Below are 15,154 nucleotides of genomic sequence, written 5' to 3'. Positions count from 1 at the left end.
GAGTACCCGAGTACCTGTCTCCAGCCCATCAGATTACCCAAGCACCTGTCCCCAGCCCATCAGATTACCGGAGTACCTATATGCAGCCCATCAGAGTACCCGAGTACCTGTCACCAGCCCATCTGAGTACCCGAGTACCTGTCACAAGCCCATCAGATTACCCCAGCACCTGTCTCCAGCCCATCAGATTATGCGAGTACCTATATGCAGCCCATCAGAGTACCTGAGTACCTATCTGCAGCCCATGCCTCATAGAATATACCTTGGGGTGTTTGCTTTCCAAAATGGAGTCATTTTGTGGGTAATTCCACTGTCCTTTTGCTCCAGGACCTTCAAAAATGTGATAGGAAGGAATAAAATTAGATGTGAAATTTATGCTCCTAGAAGGTACTACTTCAATGTTGGACCTCTCTATGGTAACAGACTGTGTAAAAGTCTCACACACGTGGTATTGCCATACTCAGGACAAGTAGCAGACTCTATTTTCGGGTGTAATTTTTTCTATGTACATGCTATGTGTTAGAAATATCTTATAAATTGACCACTTTGTTTAAAAAAAAATAGGTTTTCATTTTCTTTCCACGTTTTTCGAAGACTTTTGGAAAAAATGAACCGTTCAAAAGACTCATAATGCCTCATAGAATATACGTTGGGGTGTTTGCTTTCCAAAATGGGGTAATTTTGTGGGTAATTCAATTGTCTTGGTGCTCCAGGGCCTTCAAAAGTGTGATAGGTCATTAGGAAATTTTATGTGTAATTTATGCTCCTAGAATGCCTGATGGTGCTCTCTGCATGTTGGACCTCTCTATGTGGCCAGGCTGTGAAAAAGTTTCACACATGTGGTATCGCCATACTCGGGAGGTATAGCAGAATGTATTTTGGGGTGTAATTTGAAGTATGCATATGCTGGGTGTGAGAAATAACTTGTTATTATGACAATTTTGTGTAAAAAAAATATATATTTTCTTAATTTTCCCAAGAATTGTGGGAAAAAATTACAACTTCAAAAAACTCACCATTCCTCTTACTAAATACCTTGGACTGTCTACTTTCCAAAAAGGGGTCATTTGGGGGGTATTTGTACTTTTCTGACATTTCAGGGCCTCAATGGGTGAGATAGGCCATCAGTGCATCAGTTTTCAATGATTTGAACAATAGCTTGTAGACTCTATAACTTTCACACACACCAAATAATATACACTTATTTGGGTTATTTTTACCATAGATATATATCAGTATACATTTTGGCCCAAATTTATGAACAAAAATTATTTATTTGCAACATTTTATCATAGAAACTAAAAAAGTGTTGTTTTTTTTCAAAATTTTTGCTCTCTTTTCACTTATGTCGCAAAAAATGAAAAACCCAGCGGTCATTAAATACCACCAAAAGAAAGCTCTATTTGTGTGAAAAAAAAGATAAACATTCTAACGAGCAGGGCCCTCTGATTTCTCCTGTATTGAATTGTATTGTACTTGTATTGTCTGCCCTAATGTTGTAAAGCGCTGCGTAAACTGTCGGCGCTATATAAATCCTGTATAATAATAATAATAATAATTTGGTTTGGGTACAGTGTTACATGACTGAGTAATTGGCATTGAAACTACGAGAGCGCTGAAAGCTGAAAATTGGTCTGGGCAGGAAGGGTGTCCTGTATTGAAGTGGTTAAGCAGCCCCTTCGGGGGAAATCGCTACATTATTTTTTTTTTTAATAATTTTTCTGTTCTTGCGTCATAGTGGCGCAGCATTTTGTTTGACCCTTATTCCTTCTGTAGGGGAATAACAGCTAAATTCTGTAAAACACACACTATTGTCTGATAATTGGCTCAGTGGTTATTTTGTCCACAGGAAGAAATTATTTATTGAAATTACTTCAATATATACATATATATACTGTATGTGTATATATATATATATATATATATATATATATATATACATACACAGTATATTCTATTGTTACAGACAGTCTTGGAATTTTATTATATTGTCTGCGTCTATCAATCCAACTATTTATAGTGTATATATGACTTATTGAATAAATATTATATTCACATCGACTGGTTTAGTTATTGCAAAGCATTCTGGACTGGCTAAAATTAACTCAAATTAATTAATTGACCAGGCATTTCCCTGACACAACCCACAACACGGCTCTAAACCCAAAAGTGCTCTGAGCAGAGGACTTCTGTGTTCACTCTGAACATGTTCTGCTCCATTCTGAATGTCTGCAAAGATTGGGTCTGGTATGAATATTAAGGGGAACCCCGAACCAAAATTTAAAAAAAAATTGCATGGGGGCCCCCCAAATTCCATACCAGGCCATTTTTATTTTTTAATAAAGGACTTGTCCCAAGCTGTGTCTTGTCATTTTTACCATTTTGACATTTTTTTGTGAAATGGTAGGGGTACATTTGTACCCCGTTACCATTTCACACAGAGGGGGAGGCCGGGATCTGGGCCCCTTGTTAAAGGGGGCTTCCAGATTCCAATAAGTCCCCCATCCACAGACCCCCTACAACCACCGGGCAAAGGTTGTGGGGATGAGGCCCTTGTCCTCATCAACATGGGAACAAGGTGCTTTGGGGGGCTACCCCAAAGCATCCTCCCCATGTTGAGGGCATGTGGCCTGGTATGGTTCAGGAGGGGGTGCGCTCTCTCATCCCCCCTCTTTTCCTGCAGCTTGCCAGGTTGCATGCTCGGATAAGGGTCTGGTATGGATTTTTGGGGGGACCTCCATGACATTTTTTTTTTATTTTGGCACGGGGTTCCCCTTAAAATCCATACCAGACCTGAATTGTCTGGTATGGATTTTGAGGGGGACCCCCAATGCCATTTTTTTAAAATTTGGCGCATGGTTTCCCCTTAATATCCATATCAGACCTGAAGGGCCTGGTATTGAATTTGGGGGGATCCCCACGCAATTTTGTTTTTTAATTTTGGTTCAGGGTTCCCCTTATTATTCATACCAGACCCATAGATCCTGGTAATGGACTGTGGGGGAATCCCATGCCGTTTCTTTCAATGACTTTTATCTGTATTGCCGAGACCCAACAACTCATTATAGCCGCAAGCAGTTTTAAATGACTTTTTTCCTTTAGAAATGTCATTTTGTGCAGGGACTGTTCTAAACATGGGAAACATGTGCTCCTTTACAGGCATACTATAGACACCCCCAGGTACGAAATTTAAAGGAATATTTCATATTTATTGTTTCACTTTAAGCATTATTAAAATCACTGCTCCCGAAAAAACGTCTGTTTTTAAAACTTTTTTTGCATTGATACATGTCCCCTGGGGCAGGACCCAGGTCCCCAAACACTTTTTATGACAATAACTTGCATATTAACCTTGAAAAAATTAGCACTTTGATTTCTCCTATTGACTTTTAAAGGGTGTTTCGCGGCTTTCGAATTTGCCGCGAACACCCCAAATTTTTCGCTATCCACTCCCGGTCAATGTCGTAGATCATGTCCCTGACACGTTTTGTCACTTCCTGACTTTGTCTGAGGGCGCCGGAAGTGACGTGTGCACTCCACTGGCCGAGGAACCAGGAAGTGTATAGCTGCTGTACACAGCGGTCTCTCTCCTCACATTTCCGGCGACCGGGTGAATACACAGGCACAGTGCACTTTATTTTCGCTCCATGTTAACTTGAATAGGGTACACATAACTTGGGTTTGGTCTAATAAAACTTTTTAGCAGTATTACACTATGTTGATAAATTATTCACTGCACATGGTTTTACTGGAGCCCTATACAGCGTGACTGACATCTGGTTGAAGCTTTGGTTGGAGTGGTGGAGAAGTTCTTATAAATCAAAGGCGCATTGCTACTGTATTTTTGGTGAGTGCACCCCCAAAGGGGAGAAGTCCCTTACGTAGTGAAGTGTATGGTGGAAGGTGTTTTCAACATATCACAACACAAGCTATAACAGATCTCCTCCATTCCTATTGGCTCACATATGAACTATATATGAAAGCTTGTCATTTGACTTTATTTGACAAGATAGCTGCTGCAATATTTTAAAGGACTACATGGTTTAGAGTGTTTTTTAGTATTGCATTTTTTCTTCATTTTATAGTTTAAGTGGCTGCTTTTAGATTGTGTTTATATTGTTGTATTCACTTATAACTGCACATGGGGTTTTAAGTATTATTATCCAGGGCTCTGAGTGGTGCTTTTATAGGTGGGCCAGTTTTTTAAGCATCTTTGTAACATTTTGTCCCAGAATATTATTGTCTCAGTCAGTCCTGTTATACTCACTGTAATTCCTCTATCTGGCTTGTTGTCAGAGCTTCCATCAGATCCCTGAAATGACGACCCTCCAGATTGTTCCCAGACAGGTCCAGTATCCTCAGTATCTGGTTATTTCGTATTCCTGATGCCAGGTGGGGGCAGGAACTGTCTGTCAGGTGATTATGGGACAATCTACAGAAGAAGAGAAGAATGTTACCAGAAGAAAATTAATTTCTCCCCCAGGAATGAATGTAACTATTCTCTACATGAATGGAACTCATTTCTCTTTATTGGAATCATTTATATCAGATCACTTTATAACACTCCAGGACATAGAATTTTATAAGAAAAATGTTATAATGAAGTAGACCAGTGCAGGGTGCAGGGGAGCTGACCCCCTAATCCACTCGTTTGGCCCCTAATCTACATGCAAGGCACCAGACACATGGATTTCAATGGGGTTTTTTTTAATTTTTTTGAATGACATGATCAGAACCTGAGGCTCTAATTGGCTTCAAAAAGGGTGCACTCGGGGCGCAGAGCCCACCTAGTTGTGTGACAATAGCGAATTAATATTCACTAATGTCTTCCTGCTTCTCCTCCCGGCCAGTCAGGAAGTGGGTCCTGATTGGCCGGGAGTCTTAAGACCCCATTGGCCGCGAGTCCTAAGTCCTGATTGGCCAGGAGGAGATGCAACTGGCAGGACTTGGGAGGAGATGCGGGGGGAGAAATCACCACAGCCGCAACCTGGATGGGGTAACTGCAAGGCTGGCACAGGCAAGCGGAATGGTGATCGATTGAGCAATGGGGGGAGCATTGATTGATCATTCAATGGGAGGTGGGGGTGGTTGGTTGGCTAGGGGACGGGGGAGTGGCTTGTTGGGTGGGGGCCCTGGGTCGTCCCCTCCTCACAAAAAAATTATGCACCAGCTGCCACTGGAATAGACCCCCCAATATTATCATCCATGTGTAGAGATGGTGATATTTCCATACACAGGATGAGCACAGAATACCACTGACATGACTCGTATTGTGCTATAATCTCCTTGTGTATGGAGCATGAATGGTATCAGCAGACAGTGTGAGGCCGGGATCAGCATTGCTAGTGATTGATCAGAATAGTCAGGTGATAGGAAGCACATATGAGGCTCTGATTGGTGATTGCAGTGAGATCTGATTCCCCCTTGTATATCCTCCTATAATCTCATCTATCTTACTAGCTACCAGACCAAAGAGAATATCAGATTTTTAAGTAACTTTTATGAAGTGCTTCTTTCATGGCTGATAACAGATTGTGATAAGATCCAAGAATTAGATAGCAGTCAAGGATTGGCTATATATTGTGACAAAAGGGAAATCCATATAATTGCATTATTATTAACAGCATGCCGACCAGCCACCGCAGTTATACTGCGGCAACATGGCTCAACTGCGCAAATCGCCGTCATGGTACGTTGGTACCATAGACAACCACTAGGGGGTGCGTGCGTGCTGCCGGAGGCAAGCGTGGGCGCCGCCTGCTCACCCATGGAGCCGATGCAAGTGCCCGGCGGTCTCCCGCCGGGCTCCCGTGATCGCTCGGGGCACACGGAGAACCGGGATCTGTGTGTGTAAACACACAGTTTCCGGTTCTCTGAAGGGAGAACAGACAGATCGTCTGTTCATACAGAGTATGAACAGATGATCTGTCATGTCCCCTGCACAGTCCCATCCCCCCTTCAGTTAGAACACACACTAGGATACACTTAACCTCTTCACTGCCTCCTAGTGGTTAACCCCTTCACTGCCATTGACATTTTTACAGTAATCAATGCAATTTTATAGCATCGATCGCTGTAAAAATGACAATGGTCCCAAAAATGTGTCAAAATTGTCCGACGTGTCCACCATAATGTCACAGTCCCAATAAAAATCGCAGATCGCTGCGATTACTAGTAAAAAAAAAATGAATAATAAAAAAGCCATAAAACTATCCCCTATTTTGTAGACGTTATAACTTTTGCGCACACCAATCAATAAACGCTTATTGCAACTTTTTTTACCAAAAATATGTAGAAGAATACGTATCGGCCAAAACTGAGGAAAAAAATGTTTTTTTATATATTTTTGGGGGATATTTATTATAGCAAAAAGTAAAATATATTGCATTTTTTCAAAATTGTCACTCTTTTTTTGTTTATAGCGCAAAAAATAAAAAACGCAGAGGCGATCAAATACCACCAAATGAAAGCTCTATTTGTGGGAAAAAAAGTACGTCAATTTTGTTTGGGTGCAATGTCACATGACCGTGCAATTGTCAGTTAAAGCGATGCAGTGCCGAATCGCAAAAAGTGCTCTGGTCTTTGGCCAGCCAAATGGTTCGGGGCTTAAGTGGTTAATATTATTATTTGGTTTAGATATAAAACTGTATCAGAATAATATTGTCTGTCAGTCCTGTTATACTCACCGTAATATCTCTATCCTGCTTGTTGTCAGAGCTTCCATCAGATCCCTGAAATGAGGACCCTCCAGATTGTTCCCAGACAGGTCCAGTGTCCTCAGTGTCCGGTTATTTCTTATTCCAGATGCCAGGTGGGGGCAGGAATTGTCTGTCAGGTGATTATATATCAAACTAGAAGAGAAGAATGTTACCAGAAGAATGTAACTATTCTCTACATGAATGGAACTCATTTCTCTTTATTGGAATCATTTATATCAGATCACTTTATAACAATTCAGGACATAGAATTTTATAAGAAAATGTTATAATGAAGTAGACCAGCGCAGGGCACAGGGGTGTTGCCCCCCTATGCCACGTGCCCGGCCCCTAATCTACACGCAAGGCACCAGATGCATGGATTCCAATGGGGTTTATTTTTATTTTTTTGAAGCACATGTTCAGAGCTTGAGGCTCTAATTGGCTTCAAAAAGGGTGGGCTCGGGGCGCTGAGCCCACCCAGTTGTGTGACAATAGCGAATATTCACTAATGTCTTCCTGCTTCTTCACCTGGCCAATCAGGAAGCAGGTCCTGATTGGCCGGGAGTCCTAAGACCCCATTGGCTGTGAGTCTCAAGTCCTGATTGGCCAGGAGGAGAAGCAACTGCCAGGACTCTGGAGGAGATGTGGGGGGAGAAGTCACCAAAGCTGCAACCTGGATGGGGTAAGTGCAAGGCTAGCGGGGGGCCTGACAGGCGAGTGGTGTGGTGATCGATCGAGCAATGGGGGGAGCATTGATTGATCAATCGATGGGAGGTAGGGGGTGGTTGGCTGGCTGGGGGAAGGGGGGTGGCTTCTTGGGTGGGGGTCGTGGGCCGCCCCCTCCCCACAAGAAAATTATTCACCAGCTGCCACTGGAGTAGACCCCCCAATATTATCATCCATTTCTAGAGACGGTGATATCTCCATACACAGGATGAGCACAGAATACCACTGACATGACTCGTATTGTGCTATAATCTCCTTGTGTATGGAGCATGAATGGTATCAGCAGATAGTGTGAGACCGGGATCAGCCTTGCTAGTGATTGATCAGAATAGTCAGGTGACAGGAAGCTCATACGAGGCTCTGATTGGTGATTGCAGTGAGATCTGATTTCCCCCTTGTATATCCTCCTATAATCTCATCTATTTTATTAGCTACCAGACCAAAGAGAATATCAGATTTTTAAGTAGCTTTTATGAAGTGCCTCTTTCATGGCTGATAACAGAAAGTGATAAGATCCAAGAATTAGATAACAGTCCAGGATTGGCTATATACTGAGACAAAAGGGAAATCCATATAATTGCATTATTATTATTAATATTATTATTTTGTTTGGATATAAAACTGTCCCAGAATTTTATTGTCTCAGTCAGTCCTGTTATTCTCACAGTAATTCCTCTATCTGGCTTGTTGTCAGAGCTTCCATCAGATCCCTTAAATGATGACCCTCCAGATTGTTCCTAGACAGGTACAGTGTCTTCAGTGTCCGGTTATTTCTTATTCCAGATGCCAGGTGGGGGCAGGAACTGTCTGTCAGGTGATTATACATCAAACTAGAAGAGAAGAATGTTACCAGAAGAAAATTAATTTCTCCCCCCAGGATTGAATGTAGCTATTCTCTACATGAATGGAACTCATTTCTCTTTATTGGAATCATTTATATCAGATCATTTTATAACACTCCAGGACATAGAATTTTATAAGAAAAATATTATAATGGAGTAGACACGCCAATATTATCATCCATGTGTAGAGACAGTGATATCTCCATACATAGGATGACCACAGAATACCACTGACATGACTCATAGACATGTGCACTGCCAAAAAATTAGTTTGTTTTTGTTTCATTTGTTTTCTTTTTAGTTTTTCGGGTCATTCCTTATGATCAAAATGAGTTATTTCAAATAAATTTTTAAATGTAAAAATTCTAAAATTTGAAAATTCATAAAATCGTAAATTCAAAATCCGAAAATTCAAAAATTTGAAAATAAGAACGAAAATCCGAAAATTCAAAAATCCGAAAATTCAAAAATCCAAAACAACTAACTAACTAATAAGAACTATTAAATTATAGATATTGGAATTTCCTTTCAAATTTGGCTGTTAGTGAAGGTAGCGAATACAAATTTATCCAAAGTTATGAATTATCTGAATAACGGATGCCTCATCTAAATGAATAGAACTTAACGAATTAGTAATAAAAAATAAATAATTATAAAAAGTTTTTATTATTAATATTATTATTATAAGATTCAAGAATTACCCAACATTACAGGATTAGCTATTTACTGAGACAAAAAGGAGAACCATATAATTACATTATATTATTTTTTATTAATATATTTATATATTATTTATGTGGTTTAGATATAAAACTGTCCCAGAATATTATTGTCCCAGTCAGTCCTGTTATACTCACAGTAATTCCTCTATCCAGCTTGTTGTCAGAGCTTCCATCAGATCCCTGAAATGAGGACCCTCCAGATTGTTCCAGGACAAGTTCAGTGTCCTCAGTGTCTGGTTATTTCCTATTCCAGATGCCAGGTGGGGGCAGGAATTGTCTGTCAGGTGATTAGACACCAAACTAGAACAGAAGAATGTTACCAGAACAAAAATAATTTCTCCCCCAGGATTGAATGTAATTATTCTGTACATGAATGGAACTCATTTTACTTTATTGGAATCATTTATATCAGAAAATTTTTTATAAAACTCCAGAAAATATAATTTAATCAAAAAAATATTATAATCTAGAGTTGGGTGACTGGGGACAAAGAGAAGGCATTTTTATTAAATACTTTTTTCAGCTCTGTGTATACAATGGAGCATGGGGGGGGCTCATGTCCATAATGGGGGTGGTAGTGACACAACCATAAATGATCCACAATGGCTCATAAGTGATCTCGTCCAGAAATATTTAGACAGAAGAAAGGTGGATAAAGCACCTGGACCATATGGCATCCACCCACATGTGCTAAAAGAATTGAGCTCTGTCATTTCACAGCCATTATGCGGCACAGTGGTGTAGTGGGTAGCACTCTTGTCTAGCAGTAAAAAGGGTCGCCGGTTTGCATTCCAACCACGACACTACCTGCCTGAAGTTTGCATGTTCTCCCTGTGCCTGCGTGGGTTTCCTCTGGGTACTCTAGTTTCCTCCCACACTCCAAAGACATGCTGGTAGGTTAATTGGCTTCTGTCCAAAATTGGCCCTAGTATATGAATGTGAATTGGGGACCTTGGATTGTGGGCTCCTTGAGGGTAGGGACTGATGTGAGAGTGCGATGTAGGTGTGGAGTGCTGCGTAAATTGACGGCGCTATAGGGGTACCTTAAATAAATAATAATATATTAGATGAGTATCTTAATGAGACACAATGTACTGGGATAGGGACAATTGTAAACACTTACTCAGATTGAACTGGATGGACTGGTGTCTTTATTCAACCTTACTAACTATGTAACTATGTATATATATATTGCTTATAATTTTTAGGGACTATTTAATAACTGGAATAGTACCACTGGATTGGTGTAGGGCCAATGTGGTGCCTATATTTTAACCACTTCAGCCCCAGAAGATTTTACCCCCTTCCTGACCAGAACACTTTTTACAATTTGACACTGTGCTGTTTTAACTGGTAATTGCGCGGTCATGCAATGCTGTACCCAAACAAAATGTGTGTCCTTTTTTTCCCACAAATAGAGCTTTCTTTTGGTGGTATTTGATCACCTCTGCGGTTTTTGTTTTTTGCTATATAAACAAAAAAATACTGAAAATTTTGAAAAAAATGTTTTTTACTTTTTGTATAAAAAATACAATAAACTCAATTGTAGTCATACATTTAGGCCAAAATGTATTCAGCCACATGTTTCGGGTAAAAAAAATCAATAAGCGTATATTTATTGGTTTGCGCAAAATTTATAGCGTCTACAAACATTTTCTGGAATTTATGCAGCTTCTAGTTTATGACTGCCTATCTAATTTCTTGAGGTGCTATAATGGCAGGGCAGTACAACCCCCCCCCCCCACTGACCCCATTTTGGAAAGTAGACACCCCAAGGAATTTGCTGAGAGGCTTGTTGAGCACATTTAATATTTTATTTTTTGTCACAAGCGATTGAAAAATGACATAAAAAAATACACAAAGTTGTCACTGAAATTATATATTGCTCACACATGCCATGGATATATGTGAAATTACACCCCAAAATACATTTTGCTGCTTCTCCTGAGTACGGGGATACCAAATGTGTGAGACTTTTTGGCAATCTAGCCACATACAGGACACCAAAAACAAATCACTGCCTTCAGGCTTTCTAAGGGCGTACATTTTTGATTTCACTCCTCACTACCTATCAGTTTCAGAGGCCATGAAATGCCCAGATAGCAGAAACCCCCACCCCAAATGACCCCATTTTAGAAAGTAGACACCCCAAGGTATTTGCTGAGAAGCATGTTGATATTTTGCAGGTCTCACTTTTTGTCACAAAGTTTTTAAAATTGAAAAAAAGAAAAAAAAATGTTCTTTTCTTTCTTAATTTTCCAAAACAAATGAGAGCTGCAAAATACTCAACATGCCTCTTAGCAAATACCTTGGGGTGTCTACTTTCCAAAATGGGGTCATTTGGGGGTTTTTGTGTTATCTTGACATTTCAGAGCCTCCAAATCTCTGATAGGTAGTAAGGAGAAAAATCATCATTTTATGCCCTTAAAAAGCCTGAAGGCTGTGCTTGGTTTTCGGGGTCCTGTACGCGGCTAGTAGGGATGAGCTTGATGTTCGGGTTGAACATAAGTTCGACTCGAACATCGGGTGTTCACCTGTTTGCATAACAGCGAACATTATGGGGCGTTTGCAGGAAATTTGAACGCCGTGGAATGCCCCATAATGCACTGCGAGATTGCAGTGCATTGCTGTATGATGATTGGCCAAAGCATGCACCTGACCTGCATGCTTTGGCCAATCCAAGCGCCCTCAGCTAAGAGAGCCATAAGTGGCTAAAGGCAGGGTGCCTTTGGCCAATCATGGCTCAGGGGGACTAAGTCCATGCCCCACACTATATAAGGCTGCCTACACGGCAGCCCTGTGTAGTGTTTAAGGATGAGCTTCGAGTTTGTCGAATTGCAAACGTTATGGGCCGTTCGCACCAAATTCAAGTGGCGCTTCACGGCCCATAATTCACTGCGGCATCGCAGTGCATTGCTGGCTGATGATTGGCCAAGCATGCACTATGACCCGCATGCTTGGCCAATCACAGCACCGTCTGCACAGAGAGCCGTAATTGGCCAAAGCCAGGGTGACTTTGGCCAATTATGGCTCAGGGGTTTAGTAGACGCCCCACACTATATAAGGCCGCCTGCGTGGCGGCCCTGTGTAGTGTGTTGCAGCGGCGGAGAGATAGACAGAGAGACAGTGTCATTTGATTTAAGTTAGATAGAGTAGGCAGGCGAGTCAATTAGCTGCACTTACAGTGTATTGTGTATATATATATATGCATCCTAGGTGTTGTATATATATATATATATATATATATATATATATACACACACTGTATTCAGTTTAGCTAGACCTGTTCCTGTTATTCTCTTACTGACAGGCAGGCAGGTGTTTTTATAGTATTTACAGCTACCTGAAGAAAATTGCTGGTGTTCTTCTGATCCTATTAGTACTACAGGCAGGCAGCTACAGTATTTACAGTTAGCACCTACAGCTACCTGAAGAAAATTGGTGGTGTTCTTCTGATCCTATTAGTACTACAGGCAGGCAGCTACAGTATTTACAGTTAGCACCTACAGCTACCTGAAGAAAATTGGTGGTGTTCTTCTGATCCTATTAGTACCGCAGGCAGCTGCAGTATTTACAGTTAGTGTAGTGCGTCCTCTGCACAGTGTGCACCCAAAGCTACCTGAAGACAATTGCTGTTTTTCTGATCCTATTAATACAACAGGCAGGCAGCTGCAGTATTTACAGTTAGTGTACTGTGTCCTCTGCACAGTGTGTACCTAAAGCTACCTGAAGACAATTGCTGTTGTTCTGATCCTATTAGTACCACAGGCAAGCAGCTTCAGTATTTATAGTTAGTGTAGTGCATCCTCTGCACAGTGTGCACCTAAAGCTACCTGAAGAAAATTGCTGTTGTTCTGATCCTATTAATACCACAGGCAGGCAGCTGCAGTATTTACAGTTAGTGTACTGTTTCCTCTGCACAGTGTGTACCTAAAGCTACCTGAAGACAATTGCTGTTGTTCTGATCCTATTAGTACCACAGGCAAGCAGCTTCAGTATTTACAGTTAGTGTAGTGCGTCCTCTGCACAGTGTGCACCTAAAGCTACCTGAAGAAAATTGCTGGTGTTCTTCTGATCTTATTAATACCACAGGCAGACAGCTGCAGTATTTACAGTTAGCGAAGTGCGTCCTCTGCACAGTGTGCACCTAAAGCTACCTGAAGACAATTGCTGTTGTTCTGATCCTATTAGTACCACAGGCAGGCAGCTGCAGTATTTACAGTTAGTGTACTGTGTCTGTCATGACCGTGCAGTAATACATTCATGACCTGTCTGTCTCTTACCTGGTCTGTGTATCAGCCTTGAGGCTTGTACTCTCACACCTGCATGCTTAAGTAATCTTCCCTCTGTGTGGCTCCACCCTAGCATCAACAGGAACCACTATTTAACACCGTATTCTCCAAGCCTGCCTTGCCATGCAATATTGTGTGTTTGGCTTCCTGTTTGCCGTGTGCTCTAAGTTTGTCTCTGTCTCTGTTACCGATCTTGGCGTGTTCCCGACTATCCCTGTCTGCTTGTGACCCTGACCTTTGGCGCGTTCTCCACTATCCCTGCTTGCTTGTGACCCTGACTTTTGGCGTGTTCTCTGTTCCTTGTATGCTAGTTGTCCCGACATTTGGCTACCTCCTTACTATCCCTTGCTGTCCTGGGCTGCTGTTTCCTCTCCATCCTCCTGTAGCCTACCGTGAGCATGAGCTGGGAGACCCTGGAGCCAGTTGCAGCCCAGTCCATCCTCACCACTAGAGGCTCTGGTGAACACCTGCTGGCTCTTAGACTCCGCGCCCTGGGGAATCTATGCTCTAACTCAGTGTTTCTCAACTCCAGTCCTCAAGGCGCACCAACAGGTCGTGTTTTCAGGATTTCCCTCAGATGAAACAGCTGTGGTAATTACTAAGGCAGTGAAACTGATCAAATCACCTGTGCAAAATAATGGTAAGCCTGAAAACATGACCTGTTGGGGCGCCTTGAGGACTGGAGTTGAGAAACACTGCTCTAACTCACTGTGGGATCTGTGTTGGTGCTCCAGGGGACTTACCTTCCTGAACCACCCCGAGTTCCATCTGCAGGAGTCAGCCTTAGGGTCCACTATCATAGTGGTGCACTCCTGACCCCAACGGGGTGCATCTGTCACCTGGATACAGGTGACGTGACAGTGTCCTCTGCACAATGTGCACCTAAAGCTACCTGAAGACAATTGCTGGTGTTCTCATACTAATAATACTACAGGCAGGCAGTTGATTCTGCTAGCTGCAGTATCAGTATATATATATACATCCCAGCTTTGTGCAGCTACATCTCACTGCAGGCCATTAGTATGTATGGAAGGCCAACAAGGAGAGGCAGACAGTCACAAGCCAATAAAAGAGGGCAAGCAGGCTCTGTGTCTAGAGGCAACAGTGCTCGTCATGGAGACGGTGCATCCTCATCTGCACGTGGCCGTGGGACACACTTGTCCTTTTTTTCGGCAGCTGGCCATGTTGAGCCGCAACATGCAGAAGACTTGGTAGAGTGGATGACCAAGCCGTCTTCATCCTCCTCATCCTCTCTCACCCAGGCTCAGGGTACTTTGTCTGGCAAAGCAGATGCCAACGTGGCCTCTTCACTCGGTGGCATCAGTCACTCCTTCCCTAGCCCCACCATGTCCTCCTGAGGAGTCCCCCAAACTTTTTGACCACAGTGTTGGGTACATTCTCCAGGAGACGTCCTCCTCCTTTGGGATGGTACCCGGAGTGATTTGGACCAATTTATGGGAGACCTTAATAAGAACGATAGAGGCATTGTTCTGAATTTTGAGGCCAGTCAGTCTACCATTAGCTTCCTAGATCTTAAGATAGCTATCCGCCAGAATCGGTTTTGTACTTCCACGTTCTTTAAAAGCACGGATCGCAACTCCTATATTTCCATGGATAGCTGCCACCACCAATCATGGCTTTGTTCTGTTCCTAAGAGCCAGTACATACGTTTGAGGCGTAATTGCTCCGATATTGCTGAGTTTTTGGAACAGGCTGATGTTCTTACTAAAAGATTTTTGGAAAAGGGCTATTCGTCAGACACCCTTAATTCTACCCTTCATACAGTGGTAAATTTGGATAGGGGTGATTTATTAAGGGACAGACTGCCCCGGGAGCGAAATTCTGCTTTGGTCCCATTTATCACTACCTATTCA

At 42.0% G+C, this 15,154-nt stretch overlaps 1 protein-coding gene across 1 annotated transcript in view; it reads right to left on the bottom strand.

Annotated features, from left to right (window-relative positions):
* LOC141117581 (uncharacterized) overlaps positions 1-15,154 on the bottom strand; it is a 1,161,887-nt gene that overhangs the window by 852,231 nt on the left and 294,502 nt on the right. The window contains exons 10-13 of the mRNA XM_073610493.1: positions 9,124-9,288; positions 8,090-8,254; positions 6,687-6,851; positions 4,268-4,432 (exon numbers count right to left, since the gene is read on the bottom strand). Of these exons, the coding sequence (XP_073466594.1) occupies positions 4,268-4,432; positions 6,687-6,851; positions 8,090-8,254; positions 9,124-9,288 (660 nt within the window). The remainder of the gene's footprint in view (positions 1-4,267; positions 4,433-6,686; positions 6,852-8,089; positions 8,255-9,123; positions 9,289-15,154) is intronic.

Source organism: Aquarana catesbeiana, linkage group LG13, assembly GCF_042186555.1.
Source record: "Aquarana catesbeiana isolate 2022-GZ linkage group LG13, ASM4218655v1, whole genome shotgun sequence".
Taxonomy (NCBI): domain Eukaryota; kingdom Metazoa; phylum Chordata; class Amphibia; order Anura; family Ranidae; genus Aquarana; species Aquarana catesbeiana.
The sequence above is the reverse complement of the archived record's forward strand: the minus strand, read 5'-3'. Positions and strand labels throughout refer to the sequence as shown.